Genomic DNA, 20156 nt, shown 5'->3' with positions numbered 1-20156 from the left:
TAATTAAGAGCTATCGTCGACTGTCGAGGGAGTGAGAGTAATTTCCAGGTATGGGAGTTGTGTGGCCACTTGGAGAGCACTCCCAAACGTAGAAGCAGACCCATTGGGGTGGACGTTTTCGCCCAGGGGTAATATCAGGGATTTCCCCCTATTGATTCAGAAGCCCGAGATAGCCCCAAAGGAGTCCAGCTCCTCCAAAAAGGCGGGCACCGAGCTGTCAGGATGGTCTAGATCGACTAGGATGTCGTCAGCATAGAGGCTGATTGTATATGGTTCTCGGCCGAAGGTGATACCTCGGATGTCAGGGTTATCCCGGATCTTCTGCACTAGGGGCTCCATGTACAGGGCAAATAGAAGGGGGGACCGGGGACACCCTTTTCTCGTGCCCCGTTGGATTTCAAACGGGTCTGATCGAAGACTACCGAAGCGGACCCGAGCTTGGCGGCGGTGGTAACAGCAGGCGACCCAGGATTGGAATCGGTTTCCCATTCTAAAACGCGTCAGGACTCATTGTAGGTAGGACCAATCGACACGATCGAACGCTTTCTCAGCGTCAATGGCTAACAGTGCGGCATCTGAGTTCTGAAAGTGGGCCTTGTCTATCAGGTGGAGCACCCTCTTGGTGTTATCACTGCATTGACGATTAGGCACGAAGCCTGGTTGGTCAGGCTCCAAGATCCCAGGTAGGCATGGACCAAGGCGCGCGGCTAAAATTCCGGTGAAGAGTTCCAGGTCTAAATTCGGCAATGAGATTGGGCGGAACGCCGAGCAGTGTGTGGGTTTCTTGCCCGGTTTAGGTAGCACCACCACTTCGGCCGCCAACATATCGGGGGGGATGGAGCCCGGGCCTTCAAAGGAATTGAAGAGCAGGGTGAGGACGAGAGCTAGTAGCTGGCTAAAGGTTTTGTAAAAACCGGCCGAGACGCCATCAGGTCCAGGAGATTTAAGCGGGCGAAGGCGGGAAATAGCCGCCGACACTTCCTCCAGACGGATGGAGCCATCAAGAGCATCTGCCCCGGCCTGAGACAGTTCGGTAATTGCCGCCTTGTTCAAATAGGTGTCGACCTCTTCAGGGGGCACCGCCTCAGCCTTGTACAGTGAGGCAGAATATGTCCGGAAGGCCTCCGCAATCTGAGTTTCCTCAGCGAGGACGGTGCCAGATTCGTCTGTAAGGCTGGTGATTTTTGATCGTTGGGTTTTAGCCTTCAAAGCGCTGGCAAGCAAGCGGCCAGTTCTGTTACCCCCGACGTAATATGCATGTCGAAGACGGAGCGCAGCGAATTCTGCCCTGTCAGTGTCCAGGCTGGCCAGTTGAGCCCTGGCCGCTTTCAACTGTCTCCAGACCCGTGGGGCGCAGGTGCGTCTGTGCACCCTCTCCAGTTCAGCAACCTGAGCAGTGAGATCGTCTCTCTTCGCTCTCCGGTCTTTGGCCTCTGCTGCGGCGATAGCGATGAGTTCACCGCGGGCTACTGATTTCAGGGCCCCCCCATAGAGCTGACAGTGATATCTCCGGCGTATCATTAATAGTCAAGTAGTCGACGATACATTTGTGGAGCCGTTTGGTGACTTCCGGTCTCTGCAAGAGGGTTTTGCGGAGGCGCCACGATCCCTAGGGGCGGGAAGACACAGGGATGATGAGCGATAACTCCACTGTGTCGTGGTCTGAGAGTGCCGCAGGCACTATGCAAACTTCGTTGGGGGCAGTGAGCAGTTCGGAGGATCCTAAGTAGTGATCTAGCCTGGCGTAGGTACGGTGTACGTGAGAGTAGAAGGTAAAGTGCTTTGCGTTAGGGTGTGCGGCCCTCCAGAGGTCCACCAGGCCTCTCTCTCGCAACCATTCTATTCCAGTCGCCGTGATAGCGCCCGCGTCCCCATAACGAAGCCCTGACCTATCTTTGTTCGTGTCCATAACCAAGTTGAGGGCCCCCGCCCCCGATGAGCAAGAGCGTGTTAGATAGCTGAAGGGACTCCGAAACTGCGCTTTTCAAAAAAGCCTCCTGTCCCGTGTTCGGGGCATAGATGGAACCTATCGTCAGACGCCTGTCGCCTATCAGGAAAGTGTAGGCCAAAAGGCGACCTTTCACCTCCCCTGCTTTGTCCCCCACCCTCCCCGGAAGTGCTTAGACACTAAGATGGCTACCCCAGCCTTTTTCGTTGGAAGGGAGGAAAAGAATTTCTGGGGGAAGGCACGGGAGAGCATTCTGTGCCAGTCTTTAGGCAGAAGGTGGGTTTCCTGTAATAAACAGATGTCGGCCCCGGAGTTCTCTAGGTAGGAAATTATTGCCCTCCTCTTGATAGGATTGCTCAACCCTTCCACATTAAGGGTCAGTACTTTCAAAGTAGGATCAGCCATAATAAGGAGAGTAAGCGGGGTAGCGCAAAGTGAAGGTGTGAGCCCCTGGCAGATGAGTGTAACGGACTATTCAGTATGAGGGAGTTCTCTGGTACCCCGGCCTTCGAGGGAAGTGTGTATGAAGTGTTTTGTGCGAGTAGACACATCGGAAATGTGCAGAGGGATAAGCGAAGCGATGGGGGACAAGTATGAAACATAGCAATTCCTTCGCTGACAATTCCCTATCGGCACACTGGTTCCCACCCACAACCCCCCCCCCCCCCGACAGCCCAACTGTCAAACCATCTATTCAAAGCCAAAACCCAGTGTCTCAGATCTGAGTGGTCATCTCCCTCCCCTCAAACCCCAAACCAAAAGAATGTATAGTCCCAGTCCTGTCAGTCCACACATGGCCGTGGTAAAGTTTCTTGCAAGGGTCATATCCGATGGCGGCCATCCCGGCTCCCCACCCGTCACCCCCCCCATTGCACAAGCAAGGTGGGTGCTGTGAGCAATCTCCCTAACAAGAATATAGATCATTCAGAGGAGGAGCTCTCTTTGGCCACTTCTGCCACCGTTGTCGCCCGCTCTTGCGTGATGATGGAGGCGTCGGGCTTCGAGCGGTGTGAAGGGGATCGTCTTCGGCCCACCGTCTGCCAGCCCCCCCTGGAGGACCCCTGCGATGCTTTCACTGTTGGCACATCGCCTTCCTGATCTAGTCCTAGAAGGGTACAGGTGTCTTTGAGCGATCGCATTTGATGTAAAGTTCCGTTCCATTTAAATATCAGTCTGAACGGATGGCCCCAGGAGTAAGGGATTTCTTGTCTTCGCAGAAAATCCGTCGCTATTCTAAATTCTTTTCGTTTTTGTAATGTAATGGCTGATAGGTCCTGGTACAGGGCGACGGGGTTACCTTGAAATTGAAGAGGCTATGCTAGTCGGGCCTCCCGGAGGATCAGCTCTTTTAGCGGGAAGTCAGGGAGAAAGGCCAAGATGTCTGGTGGCGGGGCAGAGGCGCGCCGGGGCAGCCCAACTCTATGCGCTCTATCAATACGGATGGCAAAGTCTGCTGGCTCCCCCAGAATGTTCCTGATAAAGGTTTGCAGGTATCCCGCGATATCAGTCCCCTCCGCTTTCTGAGGGACCCCCCGGACCCGTATGTTGTTGCGACGGGAACGGTTTTCAAGGTCCTCTGCGTGGGCCTGAAGGTCCAGCTGCTGGTCCGTGAGTCGCAGGACCTCTTGTTGGAGCTGCTCGATTTCGTCGCTTCTGGTCTGGTCCGCTTCTTTGATGGCAACCACTCATTCTCCAAGACCCTCCACGTCCCGCCTTTGTCTAGGCCACTCTTCGTGGGGCAACCAGGGTTCAAGAGCCAGCAGTGCGGCAGCGGACCCAACAGCACCAGGGGCAACCAGATGACAGGCGATTTCTTGGAGGTCACTCGTGTATCTCAGTCCCGGGCCTGGGGACCCCAGGGGGCAGTCAGCAGCAGCGGCTCAAGTGCGTAGCGGGGTGGGCTTCCCTCTCCAAGCAGCCGCACTCCCCCTCAGGCGCCTCCTCGGCGGCCGCTCGCGTTGTGTAGCAAATGCAAATGGAGCCCAAATCGTCAGTAACTTAACTGGGAAGCGTGGTATCCTGCCCCCCGTCCGTCAATGCTTGGCCTGTATGCCCAGCTGGTCAGTCCTCCCGCCGGGAGCTTGATTGTGCCCCCCGAGCCCCTTCTGCAGCGCCCACCTCCACTCTCCTCACCTCCTTTGCCATGCTGGCGCTTAGGCTACCTTCCGCCACGGTTCCGGCCCTCCGGCTCCTCTCACCACTCTCACAGGTCGACCCCCGGTCCCGGGGAGACCCGCAGGGGAGCAGCGGCACAGTCTTCTTTTCCGGCCCTGCCGTCGTGCCAGTCAATTCTGGGGTTCTTTCCCCAAGCTCAGTCTATTGCGGGGGAGAGTGGCGTGTTCAGCAGTTGGCGTAGGCCGCCCTCGCGCCGCAGGGGTGAGCCGGCAAGGCTTTGCAGGAAGCTGCAGGTTTTTGGTCAGAAGGCCCGAAGCCAGGGCTTCAATTTTCACGACTCTCGTCCGGTCCGCTCCTCACCACGGGCCGGGTTGCGGTGGCGGCATTCGTCGCTGAGCAAGGGTCCTGCCCTCAAGGCCAGCGGCAGTGGGCTATCTCCGCAGGCTCCACGGGTAGCCAATTGTTTTTGCAGCTGAGTAGGACAGGGGTAAGGAGCGCCCAAGCCGGTCAACGCTCCGGAGCGGCCGCCATTACAGGGGCTGCGGCTGAGGCTCCTTCGCTGTCCAAAGCCTCCCCCGGGGGTGCAGGTGTAGCGACGGGTCTCCGGGGGCCGCCGCTGTGTTCCGCTCTCGGCTCCCGTGATTTCGTGCTCTAGGGAGATCAGGGGGCGCTGTTAGGTACTTTTAGGAGGGATCGGGGCAGGGAGCTCCGGAGACCTGTGACCGATCAAGCCGCCATCTTGGACACGCCCCTCTTCTTGATTTTTAAGCCACAGTCACTATCCATTTGCCTATTGCGGCCAGAATCTCAACTTACAGCAACTGAAGACTCAACTTACGCATTAATGTTTAGAATTGGACTTGGATCTAAGGCTTCCCAAGGCTAGGTCATATGGAGAACATGCCCTTAAAAGTTTGTCATAAGTGCAATTCAAAGTTCCAGTAGTCCCACCATTGCAGTTTTTTGCTTTCCTTAGAGCCAAAAGCAGTTGAATTTGTTCAGCATGCCACACATGTAAAAACAAGGTAATCCACTACATGCAGGAGCTTTGCTGGGCATGATAATAAAATGTGGCTTTAATAACCTTCAGACACACAGCCAGTCTTTAGATCCAAAGAACTTGGAGGCTTACTGTGAATTGGAAGGTCAAATTCAATCAAAGGCAAGTCAAGCTGAAGAGAATTCTGATCCCTTCTCCTCAGGTGTCCCAGATTTAGAAGCAGACAACATTTCTAGGAACACACAATAGCTGCACTCGGCACAAAGTCTATCTTAAGGACACCCATAACACAAACACCACCTGAGGATTGACCCTCTGGGGGTTCAACCTTGAAAAGAGTCCCACAAGTAGCGGACTACCATTCTTGCAGGATGCATTGAGCCCTGAGATTGTGAGCAAGAGGTCTCAATGGTCTGCTTTTGCCACTGTCCAAGCACGCTTTGTGCTTTGAGCCTATCTCTGCTTTAGAGAAGCCTCAAGCCAAGTGCTCTGTTTACTTTCTCAACCCCAATTCCCCAAGTAAATGCTTTTGGCTCCAAAGGCCATTTTTGAAACTGGCTCAGACACCCTTCAACTCCAGCCTTGACATGGAGCAATACAGCCCCAGCCAAAGAGCCCCTCAGAGGTACTTGATGTTGGGCAACACAAGCCCTACATCCATTTAATCTTGGAACATCCTGCATAGACCTGCACAACAGGGGGCAGACTGTAGGGCCCTTTAAAAAAGAGAATACTCACCTTTGAGATGGCTATTTTAGAGGAGCTCCGGACTCTTCATCCCTAAAAAGCACAGGCAATCACAATTCAGCCCTGCTTCACCACCTCCATCAATCCGGCCAATAGGGCATGAAAGCTCAAACATTATGTATGGGTTTACCCAGCTTGTGACTTGAAACAATTATTGTGCATCTCATATTAACTGCAACATTATTTTCAAATCTGGCTCTGTGAAAAAAGATGAGTTTAAGATTGATCAGCTCATAATAGATGTTTAAATAATAGTACCAATATGCCATTGGGATGGGACATTGACTTGACTGGATCTGTCCTATATTATTCAAAATCTGATGCATCATGAAATCCACCTCCAGGCCTGCCTTATCTGAGCAGTTTCATCAATATCTTCTGGTCTTCTCCATGGGTAGAATACAAACCACTGGAGTATGAATATGTTAGCCAAATCTTTTTTCCCTCTATTCTCTACCTTCAGAACTTATCACAGTCCTGTTCATCAAGTTGTCTTTGTCATAAAATGGTTGCAAGTCTAGACACTGAAATGTAAAGTTTTCAAAGGAACCCTTTTAGTCCTTGTTCTGAGGTTTCTGAAAATATAATGAATACTTTAGTTTGATATTTCAAAACTCAGACTTTCCAGCTTGGTTTAACTAATCTGATCACTCCACCATTCCAGCAATTTCACGACTGTGCTTTAAAGAATCTGACTCTGATAGCAGTTTTCCGGATAGCAACTGTGTGCCAGAAGGGTAAATGATTTTAGGCTGTGTGAGCAATAGTGACATGCATATTATTGTGCAAAAACATTATGCTGTATTTTTTCCCCCCAAAGATGGTGACCGCTACCTTAAACAGTTCATTCAGTTAACCGCTTTCTTTCTACTCCATAGTACATGCTTCCTACAGAAAAGCGAAGTAATCTACCATTTGTAGTAGTGATCCTTGCTAATGAGAATTCCATCCCTTCAGAGCAAATAATATAAATGAAGGTGCCTGGAGACTGGTAGTGCCTGTCCACTTATGCCCTGTTGATAAGAGAAATGTCATTATGGCAACAAATTGCTACATGTTGGACTTGCACATTATTCATGTTAAGATAGGGTGAATGATGGGGGCGCTAGGTGGTTGCACGAGCGGAATGGCCGCAGCTCTCTGAGGCTCCCGCAGTCCGGCTGAAGATCCTACAATTATCCTGGGCTGAATAACCCTAATATTGCATGAACACAAGTGGTACACCTGGCTAAAGACCCGCTGAGGACAAGGCGCTTGGCTTTTGGTGCGATTGGCGGGACACGGAGGATATACTGCCCAGCTGTTCAGCGGCGTGGACCTGGTGAGCACACGCCGGAGCCTGAAGGCGGAGATCGAAGCAACGCAAGTACCGCGGCCTCCGTGGTGAGTGGGCCGTGTGCTTGAGGCGGAGGGGAAGACTGCTTGGGCCTGCCCGAGGCATATCTGCAGTAATTACGGGCAGAGTAATCATCTTCCGACGGCCCTAGAAGCGAGTTGCATGCTCGGCATTTCTAATTACGGCAGAAACTGCTGCTCCGTACAGAAGGCGGGCCGCGGCGACAACATGGCGGCAGTGGTCACGTTTGAACTGTTCTAAACTGTCGGGAGGCCAGTACGGTGATCCAGCAGTGCAATTTGCGCCGACCCTGTCCACGCTGCACACCCACGCTGGGGGACATCACTCAATGCTGCCTGGGGTGCTGTTAGCCAGCACCGCTATAATTCATTGCTGCCCGGAATCCTTGTCTGGCCCATCTGAACGGTAACCTACTATATGCTGGAGATTGCAGTAGAGCTGCCGGATGCCTTACCTGCATAGTGACTACTGCTCCTGGGGAATGGCGCTGAGCGGTGGTGTATAAGGAACATTGCTGATATACAGGCTAATATTGGGCCGCACTGTGACGGATAACTGGTGACCCTGGGATTGCGCAAAAAGGTGGCGGGTGCTGAAGAAGCTTGAACATTGAGCGGGGTCTGATATTTTAAATCTGTCGAGGTGCACCGAGACTGCTCATCACACCCCATTTACTCCTTTGTCCTGCACTAGTTGGGGGCCAACGCTATCTGTCCTGAGGCAAAGCGGACTGGTTTGTCTTTTTCTTTTTAATTTGTTCTTGTTGTTGGTGCATTTTGCCATACCAGCCAGAGGCACGAATTTCTTCACCACTGCGCCGCTCACAACTGGGCTGCTGAAGTTTGGAGCGGCCCTCTTTATACATCCGAACTGGATTCTGACGCTTCGGCTGCACTACTAACACTTGAGCCCCTTGTGACACTGGGGGTGACACCCACAGACGGGCCTACACAGCTCTGTACATCCTACCTATAGGAAGTGTCTTTGCCGCCAGCCACATCCTCTCTGCTCTCCGCGTTCATGCGAATTGCCACTACTATTGGGGGCAGTGCAAGCACACAAATTTGACATTGGTGAGCATTTTCTACACCGGGCGCAATGGTTAGACAGGACCCCAGGCAACCCCGTATCACCTTTGACAACAAAGAATCTGCCAAATACCAAACTGCGTACCATCCTTACGGAAATGCGACAGGGGTTTGCAAACATAGCGGACAAGGTAGATACGCTCACGACCAGAATGGACAACATAGCGCACAAACTAGACACTCATGAGGGCAGACTCAGAAGCGGAGCAACGCATATCTGACTAGGAGGATGTCACTGAGCAGCTAAAGAAAGCAGTCACCCAAATGGACAAGTTGATGCGCATAATAGACGCCAAGAACGAGGACATCGAAGCGCGCTGTAGAAAAAACAACCTTCGGATTTTGGGTATTCCCGAAAGCACCAACACGGGGCGCCTAGAACACTATGTTGAGAAACTGTTGACAGGGATAACTGCCGAAGGAGCCCTCTCAGCCCAATTTATAGTTGAACGAGCGCACCGCTCATTAGGCCAGAGACCACTACCAGAGATGACTCCGAGACCCATAATAGCACGACTGCTTAACTACAGAGACCGCGACGTTGTCCTTCGGGTGGCACGAGAGAAGAAGCAGCTCAACTATGAAGGCGTATCATTCACCATCTTCCCAGACTTTACTGCCCGGGTGCAGGAGGAGCGTCGCAAATTCAATATTGTGAAGCAGAAATTATGCCAGGAGCAGGTGGATTATGCCCTCTTATACCCGGCTCGATTGCGCATCACACACCAAGGGCAGCAATCATTCCACACCACGCCGCAATCGGTTGACAAATTCCTAAAAGCACTGAAGAAACGCACAAATGCACTGGAAGATGTCGACGAGATTGATAAGGAGACGCTATCAGGAGTGAAGTGAGAGGGGGTCAAACATGCACCTACAGATTCCCTTCTTTTCTTATTTTTTTCGTTCTATGTTCCTGTGACCCCTCTGCTGCGATGTTGGCTGAGAGATTGATGGAAGTTCCAAGACTGTAACGTATAATTGTTATGTTGACTGAAGGTTTATACCAGGTGTATATTTACAATACAGATGGTTGGCTAAGTGAGGGGTTTGAGCCTGTTGTTCTCCCGGGATGCCGGACACCCCTGCTAACTCTGGGAATCGCTTAGATCTGAGAATTCCTCCAACAACAGCAGGGTTGCCGTGTGCCATCTAGATGGATATCCCAATGGGAGTACCCCTTTTGATATTTAGTTTGCTATGGTTCCGGGGGGGGGGAAGGGCGGGGGGGGCCTTATGCTGGCATGCTTGGGATGCTGCAGTGGGAGGGGGGAGGCGTGGGTATAATAGGGTTTTTCTCTTCATCAGAGGGGGCAGGAAGGTTGCGTGTTCCATATACGAATTTGCTTGTTCAATGGCGAGGTGACTATGCCAATGATTGTTCAACACACCACAGATAAACACCATATTTAGAGATATGGCAAGGACAGGAAAAGAGACTCCGCTAAGGTTTCTATCCTGGAATATTAGGGGACTTAATGATGCTCGGAAGGGTCGAAATGGAATTGCATATTTGGAGACGCACCAAGTTCATATCGCTATGCTGCAGGAGACACACCTGGCCCCGCACTCCCACACGCAATTCGCTACTAAATGGCAGAGTATGCGTTTTTTCTCCTCCTACTCGACTTACGCTAGGGGTACTGCTGTTCTGATGAATTGATCAGTGCCCTTTGTGGTCCTGGGTGAGGCACTAGATACTTCTGGACGTTATGTCATTGTATGGGGACGTCTTGGGAGGGACAAGGTTACCTTGGTGAATTGTTATGCCCCCAATGTTGACACACCTACGTTTTTTACGACCCTCTGTGGTAAGATTGTGGATATTGGCTCAATGAATGTCATATGGGGCGGGGATTTTAATGTTGCGGGGATTTTAATGTTGCACTGATATCTGTACAAGATAGGGTTGATGGTGTTGCACTGTACAAGGCTAGATCCAGGGAGGCTTTGATGGGGATAGTAGAGGAGGGCGAACTGACGGATGGCTGGCGAGATCTATATCCACTGCGTCAGGAGGGTACACACTTCACGTCATCGACAGGCACCTGGGCGAGATTGGATTACTTCTTGTTGACCAGGGGCCTCGTTGCATGCTTGGAAAGGGCGGGACATCTGCCCAGAGCATACTCTGATCATAGTCCGGTCATTATTTCTTTACATATGCCGGGATGGGATAGCCCCAGACCACAATGGCGGATGCAACCCACGGCCTTGTTAGATGAGCTATTTAGGAAGGAATTGGGGAGGAAATAGCTGATTTTTTCCCTCGGAACAAGGGCTTGGTAGACAGTGTAGAGGTCATCTGGGAAGCCTTCAAAGTGACGATCAGAGGCTACTGTATATCGAAAAGCTTTGGCGTCCTGCGTGATATCCAAAGGACGATACGTACCCTCAACAGTGAAATGAAGGCGCTAGAAAACCGGATGGCGGGGGGAGACATAACACAGGCACACGCTGAGATTCGGACTAAGCTGACGCAATATGAAGAAGAGGCTGCGAGAGAGGCCAAGTTCAGGGGTAGGCATTGGACAGCACGAAAATACTGTGAGGGCGACAGACCTGGCAAGGCGCTGGCAACCATTACTCGCAATCCACATTTTACTAATACTGTTCTAGAAATTGCTAGCCCAGAGGTAACGGTATACCGAGATACTGAGAGAATCTTAAATGTTTTTGTCTCGCATTATAGCTCATTATATACCACCAACGCCTCGGGGATACGCAGTTGAAGAGTTCCTTGACGATGTCGCCTTATGCTGGCTCAGCGATGTTCATAGGGCCTTCCTGAGTGCACCTTTTGAGCTAGATGAAATCAGGGAAGCAATAATGTCATTAAAGAATGGTAAAGCTCCAGGCCTGGATGGAATTCCTGCGGAATTCTACAAGGCGTATATTGACATAATGGCTCCCGTCCTCCGCGAGGTATTCGAGGAGTCCTTAGGTGACTGGATTCTGCCCCGCTCCATGCGGGAAGTCATGATTACGTCCCTCTTAAAACCAGGTAAAAATCCAGTGTCATGTGATGCAGATCGCCCACTTTCTCTGATAAATTGTGACGCGAAGATCCTAGCCAAGGTGCTTGCTACCCGCTTGTCCCTCTTGATGACCAAAATTATACTGCCAGATCAATCTGGATTTGTCCCCGGGCGCTCCACTACCCACAATCTGCAGACCCTGTTCTCCTTGATTCGGACGGTAGCTCCGAACTTCCCTGTGGCAGCGATTTTCCTTGACGCTACTAAAGCGTTCTATTCGGTTGAATGGAACTATTTATGTGCTGTTGCACCGCATGGGATTCCCAAAGCTCTTCATCTCATGGATTCAGCTGTTATATACGCAGCCATCTGCTAAAATACTTATTAATGGCCACTTATCCCCCTCGATTAATATCACACGTGGCACTAGGCAGGGGTGTCCACTCTCCCCTTCCTATTTGCGATAGCCATAGACCCGCTTTCCTGCCGACCACGTCAACTGCACCCAGTCGGTGCGTTTCGTTGTTTTCAGCGTCAACTAGCCGTATTGCTATACGCTGAGGACATGACGCTATTTGTTACTGATTCTATCCACAACTTAAATCCCTTGTTGCTGGAATTCGTAGTCTTTGGCAGGTTGTCTGGGGTACAGATAAATTGGAATAAATCACAATTCTACCCCCTCACCGACGCAGTGGCGGAGTTCCCTTTAGATTTTCCTTTGGAATGGTGCCATTCCGATCTCCGATATTTGGGTGTACAGATATCCAGAGATAGAGAAGAGACGATTCGGCTTAACTATGGTGTTATCACTAAGTTGACCACCACTATAGATCAATGGCTATCCCTCCTGTTGTCTATGGCGGGTAGAGCTTCGCTCATTAAAATGGTGGTGCTGCCCCGCTTTTTATATCTTTTTTTGAATATTCCCTATTATCCGGGGGCTTTCTTTTTCAAAACCGTACAAACTGAATAGAGCCGACTGTTCGGGGGGGGTAAACAACAGAGGCTTCGATGTTCGGTACTGGCACAACCATATGACAAGGGAGGTTTTCGACCTTCCAGATTTCGAAGTTTACTATATGAGCGCCCAAGCGCATTACGCTTATCACTGGATGCTTCCCTGGCCCTTTATGCCACAATTTGGAGTGGAAGACTAGGTCGCGAATCGTCTCCCCCTGAGTGGCCTCATACAAGGCTCTGTTGCGACCATAGAGACACCGTTTACGACTGTCACATGTACAATAGATGCGTGGCGGCGTATAGCTAAAGTATTACGTTGTACCTTACTCTATTCGGCACGATGCCCTTGTCTTATCCTAAGTTGACACTGCTACAGGAGAAGGGTTTCCAAGCACTATGCCACCGACTGAAGGTGAAAACATGGGGTGACCTCTTAACTGATGGCCAATTAAATACCACTGACCTGTTTTTTAAAGATCACCGACCCACCCCCCCTTGATGTTTTTTATTACATGCGATTGCGCCAAGGGTTGTATGAGATTTTGCCGGAGTTCCCCCAGGAGCCGGACATCCTGGCCCCACTACACTATATGTTGGGCTCACAGGATGGCTCACACCTAGTGTCGGGCATATATGGTCATGTCAGGGCGCAGCGACAGGGGTTCGAGGGGTCTGCCCGTTCACAATGGGGAACCGACTTAGCAATTGAGGTTACTGACGAGCAGTGGTCTTATTGTTGTAGCATTACTGCCAGAATCTCTGCTAGCTGCAGGCTCAAGATTATTCATTACAGATTTCTGCAGCGATTGTACTATACACCGGTAAAAAATTTAGATTTCGCTTGACTGATGATGACAGATGTGAGCGATGTTATGCTGAAGGTGCTGGATTTTTCCACTTATCTTGGGAATGTCCTACTGTTAGGGATTACTGGCGGCAGGTACACGAGGCCCTGGAAGCAATGGTAGGGGAGACTTTGGATGCTGATCCCCTAATCATGTTGGTTGGGTATACGCTACCTATATCTAAAACTTATAGAAAATTCCTTGATATCGCTCTCCTGCTGGCAAAAAGGAGGGTGGCATGTCGATGGGGACTGGGAAGGGCCCCGAAGTTCAGGGACTGGCTCACTGATGTTATTTACTGTCAAGAACAGACTGCTATCTTTGCTGAAATGCAGCCTATATCCAATAGGCCTAAAGACATATGGGGGCCATTGACCACCTATCTTCTATCTCGAAGTGAGGGTGACGAAGATTCCACTGGTGATGAGATTCCTAGCACTGGCGAGGCGGAAGTGGTTACTTCATTGAAATGCTAAAATGTGATATCTGCTAATTGCTGTTCTGCTGAACTCTGGTTTCTCCTCTATGTGCATCCATGGTTCCTATACTGTAAATTGTCCTTCTGTGTTAATCTGATAATATGCCTTCCCGGGTGGTACCATGATATGTGTTATGCCCCGAAATATGATATTTGCAGTCATGCCTGCACTGTGTTGTATTAATGCTTCTCTGCCTTCTTCTTAATGCTGGTGGCTTGCTAGACTTCTAATTGCTGTATCACCTCATGATATGTATTCTCAGTTCTTTGTATGGAATACGCACTGAAATGTCCTTGTATACTTGTTTTCATGAAGGAAAATAATAAAAAATAAAGATCTAAAAAAAAATAAAAAATAAGATAGGGTGAATGATTCCACTTTGTGGGATATGACTTGAGATATAAGGCTCATATTTTGTTGCAAAAGCCAGTTTGTTTTAACTTTGTCTCGAATGCCTGTGTGACTGGACCTACTTGTCAAGCATTTACTTATTGATTTGAATCTTAGTGTAGCATTTAACTTTTGATTTGAATGTTTGCATTACCACATATTTTTTAGTGTCATTCCTACTAGTTCCTTTAGTTAAGGTCCATCTGATTTGGTCTGATATCAAAATTAGTTTTAAGATTATGGTGTACAATCAATAATTTTCTTTTAATTAACATATTCTTTGCTGAATTGTCCACTTTTAGGTTTTATGACTCTCCAACATTACCTAAAACGTCTGTGGCAAGAGTTCCGAGTGCTGACAGTTTCTCTTCTGAGTCCTTGTCTTCAAGTGTTAGCATGAGTAGGCTGACTTATGTTTCCTCCTCAGACAATACTTTGCAGAATACGATGTTGACGCACACACCAGAAGCCACTATGGTAGGTTATCTTTGTAATTTATATTTGCATTTTTTTAAATAGTAACTTATACGTTTATTACTGAGTGGCATTCTAAAAGTCTTATTCACTGTGACCTCTTAAGGGTAATGATTGACTTTTATTTTCAGTGTCTGAGGGATGTTTTTTTAAAACTTTTTATTTGAACATTTCTCATCTTGCAGAGAATACAGGAAATGTATGAAGACAATTTAACGTTATACATAGCAATGAAGATTGACCCTATCAAAAGCAATGCATGAATACACATTGGGAATGGCGCTTTTATCGCCTGTTGCATTTTGTAGTGTATTGCACCAATGACAGCTCAACAGGAGTGTTCTCTCTTCCCTCCCCAACAACACAGATCACAGTCAATACCCTTGAAAGTCACGTCATACTTTCTCCCACTACTTGGCGAAACCCCTACTCCGGCTACCTGTTCCTCTCTGACACCAGTCTAGGTTGGACTCACAATCTTCAGTTTTTTGTGGGAGGGGGGGGAGAACAGCTGTGCCCCATGACCCTGTGATATTTCGCTTGGACACTCCTACTGCAGCTACAAACCAGATATGACCATTTTTATATTATGGGCAGGGCTCTTCTCCCGCTGTTGTCCAGAGGAGCCACTTTGCATCCCTGGAAACCTCCAGAGATAGGACCTGGTACATTCTCAGTTACTTTTTGCAAGTAATCTTGCATCCCCAAAGGATCTGGAAGAAGGTATCCTCTTGGTCACATCCTTAGATTATGGTGAATCTGCCCTCCATATTTTATGTAATTGGGCTCCTGAATAGTAGGACCTTTGCAAATCCTTTTTGTACTATCCTAAACTGAGAAAAAATCACTATTTACCGCTAGTTGTGAAGGGCTTCCACCCAGTCCTCTTTCTCCTAGGTCTCCAGCACAGGCGTGTCTCAGCACCACCATCGGATCAGGCGAATTATTAATCAGCTTTCTGTAGATTCTAGAAATCACCTTATCAGTTATGGGCTTTGTAAGTAAACGGTCCTCTTGGTGGTGACACCTCTTGTAATTGCCCCCCTCTAATGTGTCTCCTAAGGGCATGTCCTAGTTGTAGTTATCTATAGCCCTCCGAATATGCCAGTTCGTATTCTTGATGTAGGATCTTGAACTGTACTAAGGCTTGCCCCCTCCAGACATCGCCCAGGTGCTATATATCGATTAATTCGCATTTTGAGAAACCTGTCATACTACCCACCTCCTGCATTAAGTCGCTGTCCCACAGTGGGGTCAGATTGGTGAACCTGCCTCCCCAGCCCAAGTAGCTAGTGGCCTACCTCCATATCCTAACTACTGGCTGGGTATGCATCAGCAAATCCGTTCTCATTTCCTATGATATTGGACCGTCTCGTGGCCTATAGCCCCTCTATCCAATTGGTAAGCTGTTTCTCTGCAATCAGCAAAAATCTAGTTGTTTACTACCATTAGTTGTATAACCCAATAGTATTTAAGGATATCCGGACCTGCCAGTCCACTGTCATATACCCCCCTCTGGAGCTCACCCAACGCGATGCGTGGAGCGCTTCCATTCAGTAGTAGTAGACGTGCTTCATGGTCAATTTTCCGGAAAACTCTGGTGGGATCCTGATGGGTGTATTTTGGAGCACATAGCGGAGGCGTGGGAGGGTCATCATTTTATAGAGAGCTGCTCTGCCCATTAAGGATAGCGGTAGATTGCTCCAGTGTGCTTCTTCCACACAGTCTATTGAGTTGTGAAAATAGGTCCCTACACAGGAATTCTGGATAATGTAAATTTCATGGTACTGGAAACCCTCTGACACAAATGGCCCAGTACAGTAGGAAGTGAGTCGGGATCCCACCCGACAGGGGAAAAAAAAATAAGGATTTAGTCCAATTCTTGCAATATCATGAGTAACTCTTAAAGATGTCCAAGACCAGCAAAATTCGTACTTTCCAACAAGAACGCCAGCTGGTTCTCCGTGGACCTCCAGACATCCAAACAAACCCTCCGAAGACTAGAGAAGAAATGACACAGGAGAACCACGCAGCCCTCAAGAATGCCATGCGCCAACACCACCACCTCATCAGATCCGCCAAAAGGACCTCCTTCATGGACCGCCTCTACAACAATGCACACAACAGCAAAGAGCTCTTCAACATCGTGAAGGAACTCTCCAACCACAGCTCCAACACAGACGACATCCCACCATTGCAAGACCTGTGCAACTTCCTGGCCACCTTCTTCCATCGCAAGATCGCAGACATCCACGACAGCTTCGATGACCAGACCACCACGACAGCCAACGACAACTCAGATCCCATGACCACCACTCACAACGACAACCTGCTCACCTGGACTAACATCAATGATGACAACACCATCAAAATCATGAACACCATCCACTCGGCTCCCCGTCAGACCCGTGCCCACACCACATCTTCAACAAAACCAGCGCCACCATCGTACCCCATCTCCGCAAGGCTATCAACAACTACTTCGAGACCGCGACCTTCCCAGAGAGCTGGAAGGACGCCAAGATCAATGCCCTGCTCAAGAAACCCAAGGCAGACCCGAGGGACCTCATGAACTTCCGGCCCATCTCCCTGCTCCCGTTCCCAGCAAAGGTCCTCGAGAAAACAGTCAACAAACAGCTGACACACTACCTCAAGGAGAAAATCATCCTGGACCCTTCCCAGTCCAGGTTCCGCAGCAACCACAGCACTGAAACTGCCCTCGTTGCCACCACCGATGACATTAGGGCCCTGCTGGGAATAGCGAAACCGCGACCCTCATCCTCCTGGACCTTTCAGCCGCCTTCGACACGGTCTGCCACCGCACCCTATGCACACGCCTCCACAAGCCAGGAATCCGAGACAAGACCCTGGATTAGACCACCTCCTTCCTCGCAGGCAGAACCCAGAGCGTCCGCCTCCCCCCTTTCCGCTCCGAAGCCTCCAAGATAATCTGCTGCGTACCCCAGGGATCATCCCTCAGCCCGACATTGTTCAGCATCTACATGGGGCGTTTGCCCACGTAGCCAGACTACACAACCTCAACATCATCTTCTACCCCGTCGACGCACAGCTGATCCTCTCCCTCACCAAGGACCCCCTCACTGCCAAGACCAACCTCCACGATGAAATGAATGCAGTCGCCGAATGGATGAAGAACAGCCGTCTGAAGCTGAACTCTGACAAGATGGAGGTCCTCATCCTTGGCTCCACCCCCTCAGCCTGGGACGACTCCTGGTGGTTGACCGCCCTGGAAACAGCACCAACGCCCACCAACCACACATGCAACCTGAGGTTCATCCTCGATTCAACGCTCTCCATGACCAAGCAAGTCAACGCCGTCTCATCCTCCTGCTTAAACACCCTCCGCATGCTCCGCAAGATCTACAAATGGATCCCCACTGACAAAAGAAAAAAAGTTACCCAGGCCCTCGTCAGCAGAAGGCTGGACTACAGAAATGCCCTCTACGCGGGAGCCCCGGCCAAACTACTGAAACATCTGCAACGCATACAGAACGCCTTGGCCCGCCTGATCCTTGACATTCTGTGACACAGCCACATCACACCCCACCTGAGAGTCCTGCACCGGCTGCCTGTCAACAAGATCACCTTCAAGCTCCTCACCCACGCACACAAGGCACTCCACGACACCGGACCAACATACCTCAACAGGCGACTCACCTTCTCCACCCCGAACCGAACTTCACAGCTGAGTAGTGCGCTTTACAAATTCCCTTATTGATTGACTTTGGAAAGGGTTGGCTGAGTAATGTAAAGCAATACGCCGTCAGCGTATATGAAGTTAACCAACCACCAACTCTCACTCCCCGTATAAGTGGTTTCTGACTGATCCGTCTGAAGGATCTGTTGTGCCATAAGAGGTCTGTGGATGTTATTCTGATGTTATTCTGAAGTCTTATGGCGTTGCAATATCGTTGTACAGATACCTTCTATTGGGTTGTGTTTTTTTACCCCTCCTTACAATGTGAATCTGGATTTAACACTAGTTGATGCATGGCATTAGAACTTTAGTAGGTCTTGGAATAGCATTCTAATAAATACAAGATAGAATAATTGATATTAATACTATTAAATGAGTTGACACACCTTGACTTAAATTCACTCACATCCCTGTGCAATTGATTTATATTCTATATTTAGATGCTGTGAGTTGTATAATAAGCCGGCAGATAGCTTATGTAGCTGCTTTTTCTCAGTCAACATCATAGCCCTTAATGAAATGCCAAGCAGAATATCATGAGATTGGCCCTAGTCCAAGGGCCCTGCAATATGACTCCCATCAATACTAGGAGCTCACCTGTCATACTAATACGAACCCAGTGGAGGTGTAACATGTTAAGCCCGTGTTGATCTCTACCGGAGGGGACTCCAGTTTCCACTGTTCTTCGTGCCAGGGGAGGCGCCAACAAGATTTCCACGCGCCAGGAGGCGCATAAGAGGCTGCCAGGGCTCCCGCAGTGTGAGACGTGCGCAGGTGAAGCCCGGGCCAAGGGCGGGCCCGTCCGCACCCGTCGGAGCCCGGAAGAGGCTGGGCTGGGCCCCCCCTCTGACACCTGGTCACCTGAACAAGAACACATCACCCAGCCTTCAGGTACTGTTGCGCACATCCCTCTCCCAGTTATTAGATTGTATTTGTGTTGGACTTGCCCATACACAATTTCCATTATTAGCAAGCAAGTAGCGAGGACTCTAGATGCATTCATCGTGAGTGAGCGGAATTAATGTTAACCCACGTAATAGAAATGACTAGACCCCAGCACATTACAGGGCCGTCTGTCTCTAGGTATCTCCAATTCGGGTGGCACCCCCCCAATTGCGCCTTCCTTCCACACCCCCAACTTTGTCTCAGCATTCCCCCCTGGTAAACCCGGATGTAGGACGGGTCGGAAAACCCTGTGACGAGACTATGGTGAGAGTACCACCAGCCAAACGGAAGTGGTGCGTCACCACCCAAAAAGGGAAAAGCACAAAAGGTCCTAGATCTGCTAACCATGCAGCTCATGCAGCAAACCATGTCATAGACCGATGCCGTTTTTCCAGTAACTACGGAAGATGCAATTGGGGAGGTATTACTTGCCACTGCTGTAGAGCATTTTGAAAAAAGCATTCGCCGGCTTCAAAGAATTGTTTGACAGGAATCTTACCCCCCTCCGGGAAAAGGTAGAACATCTGGTTATTGCCATTGACACTTTAAATAGCCTTTGTACCAATGAGATCCCAAAACCGGATGACAATGCAGGGGTGGGCTTTCCAACGCTGGTAGATGCTAACCCAAGATCTAATTCGCCAATCTCAAGCGCCAACATGCATGAAGCGCCCTCATCTGCCAACCCTCTCACCACTTGCCGCCAACCCAAAGTATACCCTGCGTTGAAATCTAGCACCAAATAGGGAAACTCACAGGACCCACATGGGAAGCCTATCACAAGAACCTTGGGCCCATGCAGCAGACAGCCCGAACGTTTCGTTTTCGGCACCTTCCACACTGTGATTCAAGTCGGAATATAATAGACAGCACGAGGAAAAAACGTCCGAGACCCAACCCAGATGTTTTAAACCTACCTCCAGCCCCCTTCCCTTACGTATAGGTTCTGGCCGGTGTACCCACTTTATTAGAGGGTCAGAGGGAATCTTTGGCTGATCTCCCTAACAAGACTGTAGACTGGTTAATCACAAAAGGTTTCACCCATCTTGCATGAACGAGATCCTTATGGTCCGCCGAGGTGGGTGTGTTGGTCAGTCCCCCCAAAAACA

General features: G+C 49.8%; 1 protein-coding gene across 1 annotated transcript in view; it reads left to right on the top strand.

Moving 5' to 3' along the window:
* Positions 1 to 20156, top strand: part of CEP192 (centrosomal protein 192) — a 1919503-nt gene that overhangs the window by 653560 nt on the left and 1245787 nt on the right. The window contains exon 19 of the mRNA XM_086965571.1: positions 14213 to 14387. Within this exon, the coding sequence (XP_086821697.1) occupies positions 14213 to 14387 (175 nt within the window). The remainder of the gene's footprint in view (positions 1 to 14212; positions 14388 to 20156) is intronic.

Source organism: Lissotriton vulgaris, chromosome 4_1 (assembly GCF_964263255.1).
Source record: "Lissotriton vulgaris chromosome 4_1, aLisVul1.2, whole genome shotgun sequence".
Classification (NCBI taxonomy): domain Eukaryota; kingdom Metazoa; phylum Chordata; class Amphibia; order Caudata; family Salamandridae; genus Lissotriton; species Lissotriton vulgaris.
This window is presented reverse-complemented; position numbering and strand designations above follow the sequence as displayed.